At 34.1% G+C, this 25,512-nt stretch overlaps 1 protein-coding gene across 1 annotated transcript in view; it reads right to left on the bottom strand.

Moving 5' to 3' along the window:
* LOC124367190 (vitamin K epoxide reductase complex subunit 1-like) overlaps positions 1-10,858 on the bottom strand; it is a 37,396-nt gene extending 26,538 nt beyond the window's left edge. The window contains 2 exon segments of the mRNA XM_046823841.1: positions 10,205-10,484; positions 10,845-10,858. Coding sequence (XP_046679797.1) covers positions 10,205-10,484; positions 10,845-10,858 — 294 coding nt within the window.
* Between the last annotated feature and the right edge of the window lie 14,654 nt (positions 10,859-25,512).

Here is a 25,512-nt window from a genome sequence, read left to right as displayed (position 1 = left end):
AAACCTGATATTGACACTACCCTATCGTTTTAAACAAAGAGGAGTCATATAAACCTCCAAATAAAAACTGATAAATCCTAGTATAGAAACCTGATATTGACACTGCCCCTACCGCTTTAACAAAGAGGAGTCAGATAAACCTCCAAATAAAAATCTGATAAATCCTAGTATAGACACCTGATATTGACATTAACTTTCCGGCTTAACAAAGAGGAGTCAGACAAACCTCTAAATATAAACTGATAAATCTTGTTATTGACAACTGATATTGGACACCACCCTTCAGTTTTAACAAAGCGTTAGACAATGATTATTTTTAAAAACAGATTTTTACACTTGGACCTCAAGATCATTGACATTATTGATCATTGACAAATAATTGCTATTATGAACAATTTTTCAGTAAGAGATATAGTCTTTGCAAAACTGAAGGGCTATTGCCACTGGTCAGCTACTGTAACAGAAATAGTTAACACTGAAAACAAGCCATTTAAGTATGTTGTTACTTTTTTGGAGACAATAAAACTGCATCACTAAAAGAATCTTGCCTGGCTTCCTAGTCCGACAATTTCGACAATTATGGAACACAATTAACAGATAATTTCAAAAATAAAATTCAACTCTGAAGGAAGCTGCAAAAGCATTAAAATCAGTTGGATCTCCCCCAAATATTGAAATCCCCTCTCACAATCTTAATGAAGATTTAAAGCCGACATCAGACGACTGCTTAAACTCAATGGATAAGGATTCAGACAACATAACTTCCTAAGACAGGAAATTAATACAAGCAAGGAAAAAATCCCCCCGCAACAAAGTACTACTGAAGATGTACAAGCCAAAATTAAAAACTTAGAAGATGCTGACCTTGAGACATCTCTTACCTTAGCAGCGGAAGTAGGGCATACTCTACTAATCAAAAATAGTAATCTAAAACGAGAATTGCACAACCAAGTTCTTAAAAACTCAGAGGTATTCAAACACATCACCAAGTTAGTTGAGCTTGGAAGGACTGAACTTGAGATAAAATTTGAAGAGCTTGAACGTGAAAATGAAGCTTTAATCGACAGAAATATGACCTTAAAGGAAGCCCTAAATGAAGCTGAGCACCAACTCACTAAAGAGAAAGAACTTCAGTCTCAACTTGATCTTACTTTCAAAGAACAGGACAAAGAAAATGAGCAAATAATTTTCAATAATGAAAAAGAGATAAAAAATTGAAATAAATCATAAGTAAAATGAAAACCAGTCAGTGCTATGATGAAAATAATCGTTTACATGTCTCAAAACCCCTAAACACTATAGCAACACAGACCAACTCCACAGAAACCCAAAAAATTCTTTTTCAAACCCCCTTCTTGAAATAGCTTAAATTAAAATCCATCAAGAAAAAATGGAGCATGTAAGATCACTTAGAAACTAAACTCTCACCATTAGTGAAATATAAAAATCCTATAACAAATAAATTAAACAATAAGCACCCTTCAGCCAGCCAACAAAAAACTATTATCTTAACGCCTGAATCTCAGAAGAGGATACCTATATTAAACAGACTGTAAAAAAGTCAAATACAACAAAAAAACATCTACAGTGTCTCGCTTCAAGTTCAAAAGTAAAAAAGAAGCTACTATGACATATATTTCCTGCTCTAAAGGAAAAGAAGAATCACCCCTTAAAATAATCGCTACAGTGACAATTAGCCAGCCGCTTAAAACCTGTAGACTCCCTCCAGAACATGCTAGGTTAAGAAGGGAAACAGAAACAATAGTAGATTTTTTTCGATAACAATATATCCTAAAACAAAAACATATACCCTAACCTTTCAGTAACCGAGTTACCCATACAAACACAAACTCAAAACTCCCAAACAAATAATAGTTTTTAGCCCCACTTTACAGAAAAATAAACAAATACAGACATGGACAGATCAAAGAAATCCATTGACACTATTTCACCCAAACACAGAAAGGATGGCCAATAAAATTGAGATACTTAATCGACATACTAAAACCTCGTTTAGTAGTTCTAGCAGAACATGGACAAAAAAAAGGATACTCTAACAACACCAGGTTCATTGGCTACACTTTGAAAGCATCTTTCTGTCGTGAAACTCGTACAAAGGGAGGTATCGCAATCTACACAATAAATTCATTAACAGCTAAAACTGAAACAGTCGACTTGGAAGAGCTTTGCATTGAAATGACCTGTGAAGTGGCCGCATTAAAAACCTTTAAAAAATCAATACTTTTTGTAATAGGAATTTATAGAACACAAGGAAATCTAGAGGCAGGACTAGAAGTAATCAATGATGTCCTTGAAAGAATCTCTCATTAAAAATACTCCACTATACTCATTGGGGATATAAAAATAGACTTCCTTGCTAGAAGAAACGACTACCTCCAGCTGAGAGACACACTTAGTGGACATAACATGTATAGAGTCGATCTCCCACCAACCAGAATAACACCAACATCTCAAACATCAACAGACTGTGTCTGCACCAACCTGTTGCCAGGTGAATTGAATATTGAAGTTCTAGACACATGCATATCCAACCACACAGGTCAGACACGCAGGATTACTAGAGACACAGACCCACCAACAACACGGATAACCAAAAAAAGACACATTAATTATAGAAACCTACTTAAATTAAAACAGTTATTGAAACAAGAAAACTGGACTGAAGTATACAGTACAGTAGACACAAATAATGGATATGCTAAATTTTATACCCTGATTCAGCAAGCATTAAATCAAACACATCCCCTAATAAAGACGATGCATAAAAGAAAAACTAACCATGCTATTACTAACCCCACTGCAATAGAACTAAAAACTCAGTTTCAAAGAGCCCAAAACACATACCTCGCAGTGGTAAGGAAGATCACAAGAGAATTGCATCAAATTTAAGAAAGGAATATCATTTGCAACAATGACAAATAAGAAAACAAACAAATACATCTAAAATTGCAGAATCCAGTAATAATTCAAAAACTATCTGGATTATAAACTCTGAAATAAAACCCATCTAACTAGACTTGAAGTTCAAGGGCAAGAAAAAACAAACCCATTAGAGATAGCAGGCCATTTAAATCAATATTTCACCACTGTTGCAGAAGAAACAATAAAAAGCAATGGAAATGTTAAAAGATAACTAACTTTACCAGTTCTTAACAGTTCCGCCAAATCTTGTATTAACACCAACTTGTTTACAAGAAATGTCTAAAATCATTAAATCACTGCAACCTAAAACTTCAGCGGGGTATGACAATATGCCTATCTTCTAAACTATTTAAGTTTTGTGAGGATGAACTGATAGATCCCCTTATAGACATTACAAATAAGTCTTTCAGTTCAGGAACCTTTCCCTCAGCACTCAAAATAGCTAAAGTTTATCCCAAATTCAAAAAAGGCTTCGCAAACCAAGCAGCCAACAACCGTCCCATTTCGCTAATACCTGCTTTTTCTAAAATAATTGAAAAAATAGTTTTAATCAGACTTTTTGAACATCTCTCACTTAATAAACTGCTGACATACAATCAACATGGTTTCCTGGCTGGAAAATCAACGTGCAGAGCACTGATAAAGCCTAGTAGATTCTCTTCTAGATCAACTAGAAGAAGGAAACACATCAACTGCTGTACTCTTAGACTACAGTAAAGCTTTTGTCTGCCTGGATCATGACTACCTATTAAAGAAATTAGCCACCCCAATTTTTTTGAATTTTCTAAGGCTTTTGACTGCGTTTACCACCCATTGCTTCTTTTGAAATTGTCTACAATCGGATTCTCTGATGGCTGTGTGGAGTGGTTTGGGTCGTATCTGTCAGATCGTCAGCAGTGTGTTAGGTCCAACGACAAAGGAAACCTGTGAATCGAGGAGTGCCACAGGGCTCTGTCCTTGGCCCTCTTCTTTTTTCAATTTACATCAACAATTTGACTGCTATGATCAAACACTCATTTTTTCACCTGTATGCCGACGATTTACAAATTTACAGCCACTTTTCCATTTCAAACAATCCAAACATTGTTGCTGATATGAACACTGATATTGACACTATTGCAACGTGGGCCTTCAAACACGGACTGAAACTTAACGAAAGCAAGACTCAAACTATTCTTATTGGAACTTCCAGACTTCCGAGCGGAATCGACTTGAACAACTCTCCTACACTCATATTGAACGGTCGTCCTCTTTTATACAGTGACAAGGTCATAAATCTTGGACTGACTATTTCAAAAACTCTTAGTTGGGCCGATAATGTTACTGAGACTTGTGGCAGGGTATTTGCTGGTATTCATAGTCTTAAGCAATTTGCTATTTATTTACCCTTGAATTTGAAAGTAATGCTAGTGAAGACCCTGATTTTCTGCCATTTCAATTACTGTAGCGAAGTTATAAATGACATGACGGTGGAGCTTTCGGACAGATTACAACGTGCTCAAAATTATTGTGTTCGCTTTATCTTCAACCTCAGACGATATGACCATATAACACCCTACATCAATCAGTTACATCTGTTAAAGTTGAATCTACTACGTCAGTTCCACATTCTCAGCATGTTACATTCTATTTTGTATAATGATTATTCCCCTTCATATCTGTCTGAAAGCTTTTCTTTCATTTCTGAAACAAGCAATTGGAATACTCAACGTGGAGCCTCTTTGTTATTTATTCCTGTTCATAGATCCTCTATTTACAGTAAATCATTCACAGTCTCTGCTTGTCGACTCTGGAATAATCTCCCGGATCATATCAGAGGTATTCGTAGTCGGGAACGGTTTCGGGGGGTGCTTAGGGACCAACTGTTTTGGTCCTCGTCGGGTTGACGATATCGTGGCATAGGGTATGGGACGATGGCTTTGTATGAATGGTGATGGATGAATGTCTGTTAATTTCCTTGTAAGTTCTATTTATTTATTTTTAGTTTCATAGAGAACCTTTATTTCATTTTATTACTTTATATAAATAGATTATAATTTTTGATTGTAAAATAGTAATGTAAACTGTATTGTGGCTCTTGTTTTACAGTAATATAAGAGTTTATTAATTTATGGTTAGGTGTAAGAGAGGACTTAATAGTCCTAACCTCGCCAATTGAATATGTTTTACGTTGTATTCAATAAAGACATTTTTCATTTCATTTCATTTCACCCTAGGAATACAAGGGAATGCAAATGCCTGGTTCTCCAGTTAACTAACCAACTGGTTGAAATTACACATTTAGTAGATGGCAAAATAGAAACAGTTAGCTTTAAGCCAAAGCCAATTACTCGAGGAGTCCCTCAAGGATTGGTCTTAGGATCTGTCCTTTTTATACTTTTCACAAATGACTTCGCCAGGTACATGCAAGACTACAGTAAAACGCTAATGTATGCTGATGACTCAGTATTGCTGCTTGGTAGACCAAGAGCTGACCAACTTGAAGTAGACAGCTTTGTTGCCCTAAACATGGCAATACAATAGTGTCATAACAATGACCTTGTTGGCAACGAAAGTAAAACCAAGCAGCTAATACTGGGTAAGCAAAACGAGAAAACCGCAAGACTACCTGAACTGGAAGAAGTCACAACCACAGAATACCTTGGTATAACTCTTGATGACAAACTCTCATGGACTATAAATAATTAAGTACAGGACTATTTGTTATAAAAAGAATGAAAAATGTAAGTGATATGACAACCACAAAAACAACTTATCATGCTCTATTTGAACCAAATCTCAGATTGGGATCGCAGTATGGGGCAGTACTACAGCAGGAAACATGTATCGCATTCTTATCCTCAAAAAACGGGCCAATAGAATCCTGTATAATCTATAATTCAGAGAATCCTGTAGAGCAGCCTTCCAAGAACTGAGGATTCTTACAGTGATGAACTTGTACATCCTGGAGACAATAACCCAAGTCCACATCAAGGAACCGGAATCCGCTAGAAGTAGATCACAATTCCACCAGTACAACACCAGACATGCCAACAACTACTGCCTACCTGTGCACAAACTCAGATCCACTGAAAGGAAGACAAGCTATATCGGTGCCAAGATGTGGAATGCCCGACGCCAGACGCACTGAAGGAAAGCAACAAGCAGCTCTTTAGAAGAGACCTGAAGAACTGGCTACAAGATTGACCCTTTTATACTTTAAATTAATTTTTCGATTTTTGCAATTCTTGACCCCTTAACTTTAAGATCTTTTATGTCTTATTAATGTGACACTATACTTATCTTCATGATAATGTAATAAAGATATTTTGACTTTGACTATATGATTGTACACAGTTTCTCTACAAATTAATTTATTCAGCTATTTCTCGTTTCTATCACGATTAAAATACTAAATAAATTAAAATAATAGACTAAAAACTTAATATAAACAGCAAATCAAATGAGCTAAATTTCAAGCCAATGAACAATTTATCATAGAGGCTAATAAAATGTAAAGCAGCCTGGAGTATCATAAGGTTTATGATACCAAGTGGTTGCAAAGGTAAACCCTCTAAAGATGTTCACATGTGGTCGCAAGGGTAAACCCTCTTAAGAAGTTCCTGTTACCAGATACACTAAATAAATATTTTGTAAATATATTTACAAAATATTAGGAAGTAATAACTTAAATGTAAACAAAAGTGAAGTAAATAATATTAAACGTAATTTAAATTATGCAGATGTTCTTCCTTTCTATTGGACTCATGTATCCCCACATGAGGTTTTTAAGTTTGTTTTACAGTTAAGTAATTCTGAAGATATTTACGGCATATCCAACTATGTAATTAAGTTTCTAACTTATGTAATTCAGGTCCATCCAACTTATCTGTTCAATAGAATGTGTAGTGAGGGTGGTGTCTATACCAACCATCTGAAATTCTCTGTAGTTGTACCTATCCATAAAAAAGGGTGATGACATGTGTCCTAGTAATTATAGTTCAATAGCTTTAGTACCAGTTATTTCCAAGATATTTGAAGGCCTTATTAAGTAGCAATTTAGTAACCACTTTACCGTAAACAATTTATTAACTCCTGCACAGTTTGCCTTTTGACCAGGCCTACTTACAGTAAAAGCTGTTGTTAACTATGTACTAAATGGGTTTGAAGATAGGAAACAGATCTTTTGAGACTTAAGCAAGGCTTTTGACATGGTTTTCACATGATATCTTGATTGGGAAATTAAGATTCTATGGTATCTTGGGCACTGAACTTGACCTATTGCTATCTTATTTGTCAAATAGAAAACAACTTGTAAAACTTAAGGATCACAGACCTAATCCTTTGGAGGTTAAACTTGGGGTTCCTCAAGATTCTGTTTTGGAACCCTTTATCTTTATTGTATGTATATATAATATATATATATATATATATATATATATATATATATATATATAAATAATTTGTCTGTTTTTATAAATATTAAAAGCATTCTATATTCAGACGATATCAATGAATTAAAACAACTGCACTTAAAAGATCCACTTCTGGTTTGAAACAAAGAAACTTGTTGCTAATAATGACAAAATAGAAGAAATTAATTTAGTCTGAGTACACATGAATCGTCCTCTGTAAAATTGTTAGGCATTATATTAGATAGTAAGCTGTCCTGGGTTGAGTTATATATTAGACTTGCCAGAGTTGGGTTTTTTATATGGAAGCTGAAATCTTGCTCAACTACTAATTAAATTTTAAATGACTATTATGCTTTTTTTCATTGTTCCTTTATTGTATGGCGTAACCCCATGGGTAACTCGAATGGAGCTAAAAATGTTTTTGTGTGGCAAAGGAAGGTACTTAGGAGTTATTGCTGGTGTTAGTAATAGAGATTCCTGTAAAAATTACTTCATTAATTTTAATATTTTAACTGTACCTTGTATATTTATTCTGTATATTTTATTGTATGTCAAATACCATTTTAACAAATTACTGTAACTTTAAGGTCTCATGTACATAACCATATTACAAGAAACAAAGAAAAATTAGATCTGAACTATGTTAGACTGGAGAAATCTAAAACTAGCCTAATTCATAGGTATAAGATTTTTTAATAAGTTACCAGTACCATACAAAAATATGCTATATAAGAGATTTAAAACAACTATAGAAAGTTTTTTTATCCATAAGACAAATGAAAGAATATTCGCCAACACAGCCAAGTTCCAAGGAGTGACATGCACCATTATCTAACTTAGTGTTGCTTATATATAAATGAAGCTTCAAGTCTATACATCAGTTTATTTTCAAGATATCGTGCGGACAGACAAACAGATAGAAGTGGACATTAATCCAACTAAGGATTAACCCAATCTTTTCAATAAGGAGTCTTTCCCTCCTTACAAATTAAGATAATTCGATTTACACAAAGCAGGTCCCCTGCTCAACAACAACCAGCCTATCTCAAGTATACCCAGTAGCGTAGCCAGAAATTTTGTTTGGGGGGGGTTCCGAAACCGGGGGGCGTTTTGTGTGTTATTTGCCAATGAATTTACTGGTAAAAGGTAAATACCAAAAATATGGAGCTTTAGTAACACGCCTTATAGAAAGTGGAAAGATGTAATAGGCAAATTAAACTCTCACAGCAACTCTAGTACCACAAATTTTCTTGTATAGCTACAGAAACTTTACAAAATTCAATTCTGGCCGAGAAGAAGGCACCAAAGTGATGTTGGATTCACTGGATGAGAAAGAAAAAGAACAAAACAGAGCTTCACTCAAGCGTATAATTGACACAACTATATTATGTGGAGAAAATGAAATACCCCTTTAGGGACATTGGGCCACTGACGGCCGAAAACCCTTTAGAAAAGGAGGGCAATTTTCGAGCGTTGCTCCGGTACAGATCAAACTAACGGTTGGAAAATGCACCGGAAAAATTCTACTAATTAGAAGTTTGGCTACTTTGGATTTCACTGATTGAGGTATTATAAATGAGTTATAATGACGATTTTTTTTGTATCATTACAATTGATTTGTATCAGAAACTTGAAATGGCACGTAGTATGGATTCACACAGGACTTTTTGAATGGGTTAAATATACAGTGTGTATCAAAATGAATGACCTGATTTTAAAACTCAATATCTATTGCTAAAAATGTACTACAAAAAATATATTTATTGCAAAATACTCACAAAATCTTTAAGTTTTAGGTATGTTATTACAAATGTTCTATATGTCCACCAGCAGCAGCACGAACAACATCCAGACGATAGCTAAATTCCTCATAAACCTTACACAACATATCTGCGTTCACAGACCTTATTGCGACAGTTATTCTGTTCTTTAGTTCTTCGATGTCATGAGTTAGAGGGGGAACAAACACTTTTTCCTTCACATATCCCCACTAGGAAAAGTCGCATGGAGTCAAGTCTGGTGATCTTGGAGGCCAAGAATGAAGGGCATTATCTCAAGGTCCCGTGCGCCCTATCCAGCGGTGGGGCAGAGTGTTGTTGAGAAGCTGCCGAACATTGTTGTGCCAGTGAGGCGGAGCTCCATCCTGTTGGAAAATTAACCTAAAACTTTAAGATTTTGTGAGTATTTTGCAATAAATATTATTTTTGTAGTACATTTTTAGCAATAGATATTGAGTTTTAAAATCAGGTCATTCATTTTCATACACGCTGTAGATTTTAATGCTTTATATATCTAAAGTAATTTCTTTTTGTCACATTCTCACTAAATCTCCAAGTCCATAAAAGTCCTGAAATAACAACCTACCCACTAAAAAATAAGTAATAATCAAATTCTTCAACTAATAACTAAAAGTAATTGTGAATCAGGGATAAATAACAGTAACAAAAATATAAAAAGCCAAAATCTTATATATTACAAACCAACATTCAACAAGCCATTGTAATAAAACAGCACAAATATTCAGTATTGTAATAACATGAGTATAATAATATATATAAGGGTTTAACAAAGAGCTAAAAAGTCCAATTCAAATAGGTTCAAATTTTTATACAAAAATATCCAAGGCCAAAAACTATTATGAATGAAAAGTTTAATTTAATACGAGTTAACACCAGCAAAAATCTTCTATGAAAATAGGAAAAAACCGTTAGATTGACAACCAAACATATAGAAATATTTTATATATAGGCATTTATAACCTCCTTGATTGGTCTTTGACAAACGGGACATATAGGACTGACAGATTGGCAGATTTTCTCTCCGCAATCCTCACACAAACTGACATGTCCGCAAGGGTTCATTATTACCTCTCGAGGGTTCTCCATGCAGATAATACACTTGACTGGATCAGGCACTTCAGAGTCAAATGCCTGTTTTCTCATATCTTTCCTTGTACGGCCCCCCTCACCAGAATGTACTTTGTATACATTCTCTTGCTTCTGTACCCCACTGAAGACAGGAGGGCTCCTCCTACTAGTATGTGCTGATTGTGCTGAAGTATGTGCTGATTGTGTCTCATTGTAGTCAGATACCAACTTGTGTGCCAAGAAACCCACAGCAGCAGCACCCCCCGCTAGCAGAAGGCTCCTGTATAAGAAAAATATACAATTAGAACATTTATTTTTCTCACTTAATTTTTCAAAAATACTTACAACCAACTGCATGAAAATATTGCAGTGAGAGTTTGTCACCTAGACACTCTCTATGTCCGACATCCAGATACTATCCTGTGACTTGTCAAAGCCGTCCTCAGACTGTCAACAGTTGGTCACCTAGACACTCTCTATGTCCGACGACATCCAGATACTATCCTGTGACTTGTCAAAGCCGTCCTCAAGAGTGTCAATAGTTGGTCACCTAGCCACTCTCTATATCCGACATCCCGATACTATCCTGTGACTTGTCAAAGCCATCCTCAAGAGTATCAATAGTTGGTCACCTAGTCACTCTATGTCCGACATCCCCGCTACTATGCTGTGACTTGTCAAAGCCGTCCTCAGACTGTCAACAGTTGGTCACCTAGAATGTCCGACATCCCACTACTATCCTGTGACTTGTCAAAGCCGTCCTCAAGAGTGTCAATAGTTGGTCACCTATACACTCTCTATGTCCGACATCCCAATACTACTCTGTGACCGAACAACAAAGTAATGTAGAGGACAGTTTTTTAGGCTAATGCAAATTAATGTTTGTTGTATAAGAAACAAAATTCTAGAATAGGAAGAATTAGGTATAAAAACGAAATTTAATTAATTGTGTATATCAAAGTATTGGTTGACACCAGATTGGTTTGACACCAGATTTATTTTGATTTCCTGAAGGATTCACTACAGAATACATAAAGAACAAAAGTGGTACATGATCTGAAAAAGAGTGGTCTCCAAGAGTGATGTCATAGAAGTTCCTATTACAGTTAACAATATCATTGTCAATACCAGACTTTAAGCGAGTAAGTTGATTATTAGAAAGAGAGAGATTTAATTCTCTGAGAGGGTTTATAAATCTTAAGGAAACTACATTATTTCTACTTATGTTACCCATTTCTATATTGAAATCTCTAGCAATGATTAGTTTTTGATTGTGTTTTTTGTAACTTTTTTATGGTACATTGTAAATCATTAATAATTATGCAATATTAATTTATTATTGTTAATTGCTTTTGTTATTAAGAGTAAAACTCTTTGATAACTCGAATTTTTACCAATCCACTTGAGAAAAAATTACTGTGCATCTACCGTGTAATTTTACCTCTATAACTCAAAGTCCAACTCTCTTTAAATTGACCTACACAAATCAAATTCTACGTCTATAACTCAAATTTTCTTTTCGGGACTCGCTATCACGAAAATCCCAGGAATACAATGTAAGGCTTAAAAAAGAGTGTTGGGATCTGTCGGTGAATCATCTGTCTGCTGCTCGCCAGTCCTTTGTTGCCTGCAAGTCACACGCTACGATACTGTACTTAACCTTTAGTTGTGCTTTTACTTACTGAGTCGCGATGAGTGCTGAAGGAAAGGTTAAAACTTTGACTATAGGCGAGAAGTGAAAGAGCTAGTGAATGAGGGATCAGGAAAGAAAGACATAGCTGCTGAGTTCAACCACTTGAACCAACAATCTCAAGCAAAAGAAAATAAGAGACTTCATCTGAGTTATTGTCAACAAGTTACGTGAGACATTATTTACATTCTTCAGTAATTTGGTTACATTTTGATACACAACAGTTTTAGGTTGAAATTTGTTCTTGGTTGTAGGGAATACAAGGTAGTTTTTATCTCTTAAACTCGAATTTTCTTTTCTTTATCTCTATATCTTGTTTACCTCTGTAAGTAAAATTCCGTTAAATTATAACTTTAACAACTAGAACTATACCAACTCGAACCAACACTGAATTCCCTTGATATTTAAGTTTCGACTGTACAATAACAATTATTAATGCAGTCAATTAAATACAGTAATTATGTATTTTATGTTTAATTCTAGAGTTTTCTATTATAGCCATGTTTTGATCTTTCAAACTGAAGGAGGTAGATGGTTTGGACACAGGGTCAGAATACTTATCTATCCAAGTTAAATAATAACAACTGAACATTCTACTACTGTCAAATTTGTATATAACCTGCATCTATAAAACTAATTAAGGTTACTTACGATAGAAATCCAGATCCTTGGGATTGTTCTTCTTTTTCTGTAACAAATTGAATTTTTAAACAGATGTAAATCAACTGTGGTCAACTATTAAAAAGTTTGATTATTGACATTAGAGCTGGCTGTAGTGTAAACTACCTTGACTTTAACCCAAAACAAAAATTTTAAACTTCAAATACAAAACATACTCATTATAATATTATTAGTTAGCTAGCATTAGCGAAGCCTATCACTGGAAACTTTTAATTTCTGTCTGTTTGTCTACATAATATCTCGAAAACAAAGTAATATATACAGTAGTCTCGAAATTTTGCATAAAGTTTCATTTCTACTTGACAAAAACTGAGTTTGATCGCGGTACATGTCACTCTATGGGATTTGGCTGTGTTCCCGAATATTTTAGCGAGATTTTAACATGTGATATTTTTAATAATTGAGTAAATTTTGTCATGATGGAATTATTCAGAGAAATATTTTATTTGAAGAACTTAAATTTTACATGAAATTCTATTTCTACACAGACAAGAAAAAGTTCTATTAACTAATGGTGGTGAGATAGTCTATAGTCAACAATAGAATTTTCCCCTTGATTATGAATCATTCTGAGAAAGATTAACTTTTCAATGCAATAAGTTATTTCCATTTGAAATCCCTCAACGTATGTGCCACCAAGTGGTTAATTCTACATCTATAACTCAAATTTTCTAGAACTCAACATTCTTCTACATCTATAACACAAATTAACACTAGAAACACGCGCTAGTGATCGATGAACAGATGATTGCGACTCTGGTGGCAGGTACTTGAACCACGTAAAAGCAGGTGCACTGGCTGTTCACAGCTGTCCCTTAGGGCTGATATATTTTCTCAGAATGATCCATAATCAAGGATTTCACTGAGTGTCATTGAAGACCATTATTCAGTAGGCTGACACAATTTCTCTTTTAGAGGAAACATCAAGAGACCAGAGGGGTGTAAAAATTTCTTTTCTATATGATTATCTCTCTGTCGATCTGTCCACAGGACATACCAAGAATAAAATGAGCCATAAATTCTGCAAGCAACTTCAGTTAAGCTTGTTATGACATGTGGTGTGTTGTACTCCTAACTTGTTATAATAGACAGACGTTTTGTAGTTTATATATATATTATACACACACATACACACGCACACACACAGTTTGTCTGAATATAAAAAGTTATCTGTGCAATAATTTGCTTGATAATTGTAAGAATACAGAATTCCTTAGAGACATCTAAAACATATGACAGCCATTTGTTCGAAGTGTTTTGTTTATATGGAAATAAATTTTCAACTGAACAACAATAATATTTCAAATATAACTGACATCTGCACTGTTCTTTATTCCATTAACAATACTGAACATTCATTGCAACTCAAATATGACCTGCGACTGATTTATAATATAATAACAAATACCTACAGCTTTGTATGCAATTTGCTGCTGAATGATAGCGACCTCATAGGCATACCAAACACTCTTGAGATAAACAATGGCTCAAGGTTGAATTAACCAACTACTGATCAGATTTCAAAAAGTCTTTTTTAATAAATTTTTTTAATAATTTAAAATTCAAACTATATTTCTGTGTGATTTGTTTAAATTTTGACATGCATTTTTGATTTATAACATCTAAAACCTAATTATCTTTAAAACAATAGTTTGTTGATTTTTGTTTTGAGTTTGATTAGTTGATATTGATGAACCAATAAAAATATATCATGCAGATAACTTTAATTTACAATAAGTCTCTTCATAAAAGCACTCACAAAAATGGCATTTATAAAAGTTAAAGTTAATGGCATAAATTAAAGTTATCTGCATGATGTATTTTTATTGGTTCACCAATATCAACTAATGATTGTGAAATAAATATTGTGATACACATTCTTGATTCCTAATTCAGATCAATTTTTATTTATTAAGCTACAGTGTAGAACATTTTAATGCTGTAAACTATGGATTTATTTTGTTATTTATGTTATAACACAGGTATTACATGTAAACAAACTATTACACACCAAGTTTTATTAATGTTTCTAACACACATCATATATTAAAAACAATACATTCATTAGTCATAATTATAGATATGTTGAGTTTTGTTCTAAAACTTCTTAAAATCCCATGATCTATTAAGAGAACAGTTGTAAAAATTTCACAGAGCTTTGAAAATAACTGGGGTAACATATTGATTATCCTGAAATTTGAGAACATGTTTTAGTAAAATCTAAACTAAACTTAGTCCACCATACTCTATTTAAAATAAGAATGATTATTAACCATCAAAATGTTGATGATATTCACATGTAGTGCTAGACGTTCTTTTAAAGATTTTTACAAGAATATGTTGAATGTAAATAATAAGTGTGCAACAATTTAACTTAAAAGCTTTCTTTGTCTCTTTCAAGTTATCTTTTTAACAAAAAGGCCTATCAAGACTAAAACAGCTTTGGTAAAAAGCTTCATAACTTCATTGACAAGTTAGTATATGCTAATAATTGCATGCAGTAATAAAGCTGTATTGAAGTTGAATGGAAAGCTGATGATGGTCCAGGGACATCCAATATCCAAGTTAAAAGGGTTAGTAAGGGTTTTTATGTGGACTTTTTGGCAGTTTTATTTTGTGAACAAGCAGTGAGCAAATTGCCTGTCATCAAACATGTAAAATATTAAAATTAATGTAGGCTTGACCTCAAATTGACATTGAGGGGCATAAAAACATGGTACTTTGGGATGATACCCGACCACACCCAGACATGAATCGTTATTTGACATTTTGCTTCTACTGATTACTAGATTAGCGTAGAACAATATTTCGTCAATATAAAAACAGTAGATAACGTGACTGCAGTCTCGCCGCCCGTTCAGCTGTTGCGTCGCTTTGTACTTCCGTGTTTTACCCGTACATTTCTCCAAATACAAAAATTCAACAAAAAAAAAACATTACCAAACAAAAACTAAACTCTTTATTGAAAAAAAAAAACACTCAAAAATTGTTTTTATTCTTGATCACACTCCGCCACCCAAAATGCGAGTGCCTCCAGCCGAAGCCCACGCTGATGTCAACGAAAGAAAAACATCCCTCGAGATAGTACCTATCAGTAAAATATCAAATTCTAGAGGGGCTGATCAGAAATATAAATTAAATTATAATGGAAAGGCAATTATGTACCGTGCAAAAAACTTAAATAATCATGTGATGCAGCGCGGCCTGCCGTAATCGGGATTCTCGAGAAAGATAAGATAACAGCGACAACAATACTGATCACAACAGCTGGAAATGCTTGTAAATTTGTAATTTTGTAATTAAAGAGTTGTTTTTTTCATTCTATCATGTTTGTTTCTATAAATTTATATTTTTGTGTTCTTCATACGGGTGTGGTCGGTATAATCCCAAAATACCAAAAACATAAAACATCAGTTAATAGCCTACATGACTTCAAATTATTAGATGCCATTTTTACTCGAGCCTATTGGGCTGCAGTATAATAAGCAGCCACCACAACAATCAAATCAGAGTACCAAAATTATCAATTTAGAAATATCTAAACTATCTATTACAAAAATGTTCTAATTATAGTTAATTACAATTGCCAATTCTTTTTAATGTATTTAACGAATAACAATAATGTTCCAAATTAATTCAAACGAAATAAAATCATTTGAATGGAATTTGAGTAATGGCTGCAGTACAATAGCGATGTAGCCCGTGTGTGTTATACATTGTCAGACACGTTTATCCTTCAAAAGTAATGAAAAGTAGTAAATGTTACACTTTGGATTGTTACATTTTACAAATACACATTGCCTAGTTTTCTATTCATTATTAAATTATTACTTTTTAGATATAAAACAGATGAACTATAATAAGAAATACTTAAAATGTTATTTGGTTCAACGTAAATATTTCAGTAGTTTATATAATCTTGAATATCGATGATTCACCTATGGTGGTGACTGCTTGTTAAACTGCAGCTGCCTATTGGTGTAAAGGAAGACAAATTTAATGTAGCGTAAAGTAATGGGAAATTTAACTATTGAATAACTATGATGCTCATTTTGAAATCATATAATCCAAAATTACTTGGCCTACTTAGGCTGATAAATTACATGGATGATCTTTGAACATTTTCCTTCATGTCATAAATGGTACATAATCATCAATATTTGTGACTATCTAAAAATACTGAAAACAAAATATCAAATCAAATAACAATATAGTTCTGCTGGTTTTAAATCTTAAAAATTAATATATTTATGACAGATAAAAATCTATCTATGCTATTTATATTTATAAAATGTTACAAAGCAAACAATGACATTTACTTACTTTTGAATACTTTCTAGGATAAACGTGTAAACCTGACTCCTTGTGACATAAGAAACACATGTGTAACTTACATTGTCATTGAACTTAGTACCATTAGTCAAATACCTAACGCATGATTTTACTTTGAATTGATTTGGTGCAATAATGTCGAAATGAATTAAGTTTTATGCTTTTGAAATTGTATTTTAGTGAAGCTATACTTTTACGTGTAAAAGAAATATATTTGTTTCAGATCGTATAAAATAACTAAATTTTAATTTAATTATGTTTGAGCAGCGTAGTACTTACGAATTCCTTAGGCCAATCTGTAATGGTAATTTTCTGCTGGTACTGAGTCAAAACTACATTCAATAATTAAAAAGTCATAGTTTGTTTGGTTCAAACGAAAGTAGAACATGATTTTCAATATATTAAAAATACCAAATTTAGGATGTTCAAAAAATTTTTTCTCAAGGGTGTTTTTTTTATCTAGTCGTTTTTGTTTCAACTTTCTTGCAGCAGAACGCTATTTGATTTCCACCACCTTTAATTCTAGTTTTATCTCTTCATTACAGATACCAGATTTGATTCATTGGGTACCAAATTTAAAAGGGCAAGGTCATTATCTTGTAAGCATTAAAAAAAACATTTTAAGACAATAATTGCATATTCATAGCCACTGATCTTGCTGTCACTAGCCTACTCAGTATGTAAATGAGATAAAAACAGCTGAAAATGATTAATTATAAATAGGATAATAGGTCAAATATATTCGATGAGTTTTAATCGGTAATCATAATTCGAATGTGGTGGTAGCCCCTTATTATAATGCAGCCATATCTTGTGCCTTCACGCTATCTGAAAGCCATGTCATAGGTTCAATCACAGAAATTTGTGATCAACACCCTACCTGAAGAGTTCCAAGAAATTGTAACCTTGAATAACTTATCCACCACAAGAAACAAAGGCATAAGCTGACATTGTCATCTAACATGGCATAAGCTGACATTGTCATCGACATTGCATAAGCTGACATTGTCATCGTAAATAAACATAAATACAACTTTGAAGTCAAAAAGCTATTACATATATACGTGTGTATGTTTAGAGTGTATACCATATAGGCCAAGCAGACGTAACTTATAAACGTTTATTTAAAATTAGAATTCCCTAAATACCTTAGATGGTTCACAATCAATATTTTAATGAACCCTAACATTATCTTCTTGCTAATTGGTAATAAAAGAATTATACTCACTAGCTCCTGTATTTCGTTGGCTCATTTTAATAAAGGCTAATAAGTAACGAAAATGAGAAGATTCTTTAGGCTATGTGGTACTATTTATTCAACGTAGGTTTTAAAACAGAGCGATTAAATATACAAATTCAGAACTTAATTTGATACAGATCTATGACTTCTATTCACTCTCATTAGATACGACGTATTTTACCACAAAACTTCGTGCCAATGCCAATTAGTTACAAAGGGAAAAAGGTCAATTTTCTATCGGTGCCAACAAAGAAAACTTCACAGCCCAACAGAGTACAGACGAACTCTTCGTGGGCCACCCACACGGGCTGATCAGAAACTTCGGAGAGTAAGAGTGGGGCAGAGCCGAGTAGTTCTGACAAACCCCGAACATGCGGCTGATCTGCAACCTCACTTCGGAATGGTTTTGATTTCTATTATCTATTACTAATTAATGAGTCGTTATATTATCCGAACATACCTGATAAACATAGAAATTATATAAAACTTATACTACATTAATGTTTGTTTAATTAATTATGTTAATATTTAACTTTCTTTATCCCACCAAAGACACTTTTGACAAAACACGAGATGGTACATAACGAATATTGCAATAGTGACATAATTTCATCATATTTTGCATATAGGCTTAAAAAACGGTACATATTTTTTTAATTTCATTGGAAAGCTATTGAAATTAATAGGGCAAAGCAACACATTTATACGCATAACTACTGCAACATATTTCAATATAGAATCCTTAATCGGTTGTAAATAAATTTAATAATTACGCTACAAAGCTGTAATAAAGAGTTATCACAGTGAATGTGTTAAGAACTAGAAACTAAGTGGATTAAACCAGAAACTCGTGAGCAAATGTTCAACAAAATCATATATACAACATATATATAGAAATGACAAAATCAATCACAACTACCTACCTAACTTAAATGCTTTGACACGCATGAATGATTACAGTGAAATATGGGTGAGTTAGCGAATTGAAAAAGTACAATTAGCTTGAGAATACACTTTTAAGCAAACGAATTTATAAATTTTATCCTCTCGGATGTTTAATCCACCTTACAATTTTTTCAGGCAACACCACTGCATGTAACGTGTTAACTTTGTTACATTATATTTCCTTACGTTTTGTTGGGCCTTTCAATACTCCATTGTATTGGTTTATTTGTATGTAGAGAAGATTAATGGCCTGTACCAATATATGATACGTGTATGCTGTAACAAACTACTGAAAGGTGTTTAAATCCGAGTACGAGCTAAAAATACAGTAGAAAATTTAGTAGGTTTTCCAGATTAATTGTCTGTAATAAATTACGTTGTAAAATCAATGTTTAATGAAATCAATGTATTTATGCTGCATCCTATAACATCCAGCTTGAAAATGTAATTTAAATGTATGTATGCTGTACCAAACTACTGAAAGGTGTTTGAATCAGATTATAAGCTAAAAACACAGTGGTACGTTTTGATAGCTTTGCGAGGTACTGAACTAAATTAAATCCAGAAGAGTATGTAGCGAGAACGCATGGGACAGCTCATTCCACTATTTCAATACTCGGGCTATAGTATATGTAGTTAGCAGGAGGGGCCCCTATATCCCCACTCTTTCTTTCCGAGGTTTCTGATCAGACCATATGGGTGGCGCACGAGGAGCTCGTGTCCAACAGCTTTTCCCCCTCTCTCTCCTAAACTCCGAAACACGTTTTGGGCCCTGGGATAAACTGAACTTATATAACAGAAATGAAACCACAATGCAAACCAGCTACAATTGAAACCAGTTTTGTACCTTAGGTTATGGTTACAATATATATATATATACAGTGGAGTCCCGCTAATCCGAACACGTGTAATCCGAACGTCGGTTAATCCGAACAGGTCCAGGAGGAATTATTTATAACGATAATGAACAGTTTATAGGAACTAATTACTTAAAAAACGAAAATGGGTGCATCATTTCGTACATAAACAAAGAAAACTTTAATTAAAATAGATATACAGTATTTTATTAAGACAAATTGTGTACGGTACAGTACAAAAATAATGAAGTTAAATACAGTACCAAATTGAAACTTATAGGTTAAGTATGAGTTAAATTACTGTATTAAGAAGTGAAATCAAACAAAAATTGGACGTACAGTACTGATATTATTATTGAGTACAATATTAATTCTTAAAAGACATAAATTCAGTTATTGTCTTCTGTCGCATTGAAGAGAGTGTATTGGATGACGCGTAGTTTCACCATCGTGTCATAAACATGATATCGGCAGGTGTAGCAGTAGCCTGTTGCTCTAAGTATCGTAGTGCAAGGTTAAGCGCTGCTGCACCGTCTGCGTGTGGCACCAACTCTCCTTATCACCCAGGTTCTCGTCGTCCCGTAGCGCGTGGACCCGTACAATATCCAGTACGCTCACATTGCTTAACAATAGAAACTCTCACACTAAATACGGTAAATGTGCTTAGTATTCGCAAACACGTTTATTTTGTCAAGAAATACAATGCAACAGTCAGAAAACATATTTTAATAAAAAAATGTTGATAATTCTATAACAAAATAGACCCACTCTCAAATTTAAAACTGTATTTTTCTGTAATTCTGGCTAATCCGAACAATCACATAATCCGAATAGGGCTCGGTCCCAATTAGGTCGGATTAACGGGACTCTACTATAAACATTGAATCGCAAAAAGTACTTGCTCCGCCGGGACTCGAACCCGGATCTCTCACTTGCCGGGTGAATGTGCTACCATTACACCACAGAGCCCTCACTTTTTACGATTCAATTATTTTGCATTTGGCCGTTTTCTTTCACATATGTGTTTTAAATAACCAAACTAACATATGATCGGAAGACCAAATACCTGTCAAATGACTTCTATTTACATTCATTAAATTTGTATATATGGCAATAGCCGAATTTAATTTATTTCAATAAACATTGAATCGCAAAAAGTACTTGCTCCGCCGGGACTCGAACCCGGATCTCTCACTTGCCGGGTGAATGTGCTACCATTACACCACAGAGCCCTCACTTTTTACGATTCAATTATTTTGCATTTGGCCGTTTCTTTTCACATATGTGTTTAAATAACCAAACTAACATATGATCGGAAGACCAAATACCTGTCAAATGACTTCTATTTACATTCATTAAATTTGTATATATGGCAATAGCCGAATTTAATTTATTTCAATAAACATTGAATCGCAAAAAGTACTTGCTCCGCCGGGACTCGAACCCGGATCTCTCACTTGCCGGGTGAATGTGCTACCATTACACCACAGAGCCCTCACTTTTTACGATTCAATTATTTTGCATTTGGCCGTTTCTTTCACATATGTGTTTAAATAACCAAACTAACATATGATCGGAAGACCAAATACCTGTCAAATGACTTCTATTTACATTCATTAAATTTGTATATATGGCAATAGCCGAATTTAATTTATTTCAATAAACATTGAATCGCAAAAAGTACTTGCTCCGCCGGGACTCGAACCCGGATCTCTCACTTGCCGGGTGAATGTGCTACCATTACACCACAGAGCCCTCACTTTTTACGATTCAATTATTTTGCATTTGGCCGTTTCTTTCACATATGTGTTTAAATAACCAAACTAACATATGATCGGAAGACCAAATACCTGTCAAATGACTTCTATTTACATTCATTAAATTTGTAATATATGGCAATAGCCGAATTTAATTTATTTCAATAAACATTGAATCGCAAAAAGTACTTGCTCCGCCGGGACTCGAACCCGGATCTCTCACTTGCCGGGTGAATGTGCTACCATTACACCACAGAGCCCTCACTTTTTACGATTCAATTATTTTGCATTTGGCCGTTTCTTTCACATATGTGTTTAAATAACCAAACTAACATATGATCGGAAGACCATTATATATACTTACGTAGGACCGAAATGCCTACTTCGGTTAAATAATGCCTACTTAAGACCATTTAAATTCACTTACCTACTATGTCACAGTTTAGCTTGCCATATTGCGCCCAATATGACAAACTAAACTGTGACATAGTAGGTAAGTGAATTTATCTAGTTCTCGGAAATCTACTTTGGTCAAAATCGTGTTGACATAGTTGAGTTTATCTTGTCCTGATGAAGAAAATACACACATAAGTGGGACTGACAAGCTTATTACGACCTAGGGGAGAGTCCTACCTACTTACTACAGTATGTACTTTCGGTATAAGAGGGAAATTCTTATTACGGTTTTGCAACTTTCCAAAATAATCGTTATTAAAGTTTTGCGTTACACTTGTTTTTTGGACTGCAGCCAGGAAGAATGAATCGTTGAGGCATGTTAGTATTCATTTCTCTGTTTTTCCATTGGCTATTGTTAAAATGTAGTATCGTAATGTCAAGGAAGCCCGCCAGTTTAAAGTAACATGTGAAAACACTCATAACTTTGTTCATTAAGGTTAGTTTTATAACAGTATTTAATGCATTAGATGATTTCAATTCGTCACTGGCGCAACCTGGAGTAAAATTTATAAATGTTTTATTTATTATCTGCATTACACTACCGATCAAGCACTGTTTACGTATCTATATATATAAAAATGAAACTGTTCGTGTGTAACAGCATCACTCACAAACGGCTGGACGGATTCGCCTAATTTTTTTTTTTAATTTGTTCGTCTTGATCTGTAAGAAGGTATAGGATACTTTTTATCCCTTTCCCGATTCAGGATTCCGCCCCACTGGTTACAGAAATACCCGTAAGAAATGCATTGCAGCAAACATATGTTATTAAGTGAAAGAGTCTTTTCAAATTTTTAATCAGCTGTTCTTTGTAAACATATATAATGCGACAAAAAATATATTTATATATAAATTTCTTTACACTTATAGTTTTAAAGCATAGAGTAAGCTTAAGAGAAACGACAAATTTTGTTTAAACTGTTTCTGCAATCATAATATATCAAAATGAATGTTTGTGTGTTTGTCCTTTATAGACTCAGAAACTATTGGATCGATCACTATGAAAATTTGTATTTTTCTATGTAGAAGGTTTATACGCAATGCCCATTGATGTAACTAACCACCAGGCTGTACTGCAAGATATAAAAGTTATCAAAGCGCCTGCACATTATAAACTGCAATTACAACACAGTAGTTACGTATATTAAAATATCCAAACACTATTTGAAGGCAAAGAAATATACGGGCAAAGCTTAAGAGACGCGTGCGAAGCCGCGGGAAACAGCTAGTTGTTGATAAAAATTCAAAATGTAAACAGATGTTTCAGAAAGTTTGTCGAACTATATAGCTGTCAACAGCTGTCAAAAACGGTTCGTTCTTATCATATCATTCGAATGTAAACAAACTAATTTTTCAATTTGAATTCGACCTTATTTGATGAAATGAATGTGTTATGGGTGGTAAAAAGCACTCTAAATGTTAATTCAGATTAAAAGCTATACTTGTTCCAAATTTCAGCACAATCCGTATAGCAGTTTCAGCGTGATTCGAGGACAAACCTCCAAACATCCAAATATCCAAACATTCGCATTTATAATATTAGTGGGATGGATAAATTAAATAAATAGTTACACATGTAATGTTGAAAAGTATATACAATAAACCGTATAAATTCTTATTACTAAACTCGTCCCAGTAGGAAAACCTTAACAGTTTTTAAACAGTTTACATTATTATTTGTATAATAAAAATTATAACATTAGCAATAACATAAATGAGGTTTAAAAACGTTTTGAAGAAGACATATAAGTTTTCTGTTAAATGATCTTAAGATAGAGTTACCTGTATCCGGTGGTAGGTTAGATTTCCTAGAAATTTTGTAGCCAATTTGTGGTACTGTACTTTGATATTATCTGGAGGTCATTTTCATTATTCTGTATGTAAATTATGGAAATAAATGTACTCAATCAATCAATCATTATTTTTGTTCTTACAAAAACCCTGTTTTCTATATCGGGGAACCTAACAATACTACATTATTAAAAATAACAAACATAGGTACTGTGAAATTATATGTTATTATGACGAATTATATGTTATTATGCTCCCTATCTATCTATTCCTATCTGAAAACTTGTTATTACGCAGTACAAGCAGGTTTTAGATTAGGTTATCATAAATATGTTACCAAAGTTAAAATATCCTTTACGGGCACTCACGTGATTAGAGTATGAATTTGAGTACTATATCAAGGGATGTACGGCCACCGAAGCCCGCACTGATGGCCAAAGGGATTTTCGATTGGAACTTTACCGACTACATCATGTCTCAGATCTAGCAACTTTTCCTGCGCCAGATTATGGTGGACAGTGTAGCACATGATACGAGGTCGGGAAAGTACCGATCGGAAACGCCCCTGGCATTAGTACGGGCTTCGGTGGCTCAAAATCCGAGCAGAAAAAGAAAAACATCCCTCGAGTAATATTAATCAAGTTCAACCTCATATCACGTGAGTACTCATTCACTTTTTATATTTATAATACGTACGCATGTATTTACCTATTTACGAGGGGGTACCCAAAAAAAAACCGGAATTATTTTATAAAAATTATATATTATCAAATTTTTTACAATACGACCTTATCTCCTTCAAAATAATCTCCATTAAAACTAATACACTTGTCCCAACGGTATTTCCATTGATCAAAACATTTTTTGTAGTCATCTTTAGAAATGGCTGCAAGCTCGAGCTTCGTTTTTTTTCTTAACCTCTTCAACGCTGTCAAATCGTTGACCTTTCAAGCCTCTTTTCATGTGTGGAAATAAAAAAAAGTCGCATGGAGCGAGGTCAGGCGAGTAAGGTGCGTGGGGCAGCGGAACCATGCCGTTTTGGCTAAAAACTGCCTAACTGAGATGGCTGTGTGTGCCGGTGCGTTGTCGTGGTGGAAGAACCAGTCTCCAGTCTGCCACAAATCGGGTCTTTTCTGGCGAACACTGTCGCTGAACCGAGCTCCAAGTTAACCCACTACCTACTCTCTGATAGTTCCTCAATTGTCTGTCGACGGTCGGTGAGCACAAGTTCACGAATTTTCTCAACATTTTCGTCCGTTCGAGAGGTTGATGAACGTCCAGAACGAGGTTTGTCTTCAATCGACATGTCGCCATTTTTTAAATCGAGCGAACCACTCGTAGACCTGAGTTTTTCCCCATAGCATCATCTTTGTAAGCTGTATTCAACATTAAAATAGTTTCTGCAGCATTTTTACCAAGTAAAAAACAAATTTCACAGCTGCACATTGTTCACTTAAACTTGCCATGACAAAAAACGAAACAAGAACAAAACAGGGTTAGCGAAAACAGTCACTACGAACGAACAGAATGCACTAGGACAACGGAACTGGGGTCACTGA

The sequence above is a fragment of the Homalodisca vitripennis genome, chromosome 8, assembly GCF_021130785.1.
Source record: "Homalodisca vitripennis isolate AUS2020 chromosome 8, UT_GWSS_2.1, whole genome shotgun sequence".
Lineage (NCBI taxonomy): Eukaryota > Metazoa > Arthropoda > Insecta > Hemiptera > Cicadellidae > Homalodisca > Homalodisca vitripennis.
Note: the sequence above shows the minus strand (reverse complement) of the source record. Positions and strands in the feature narration are given on the sequence as shown.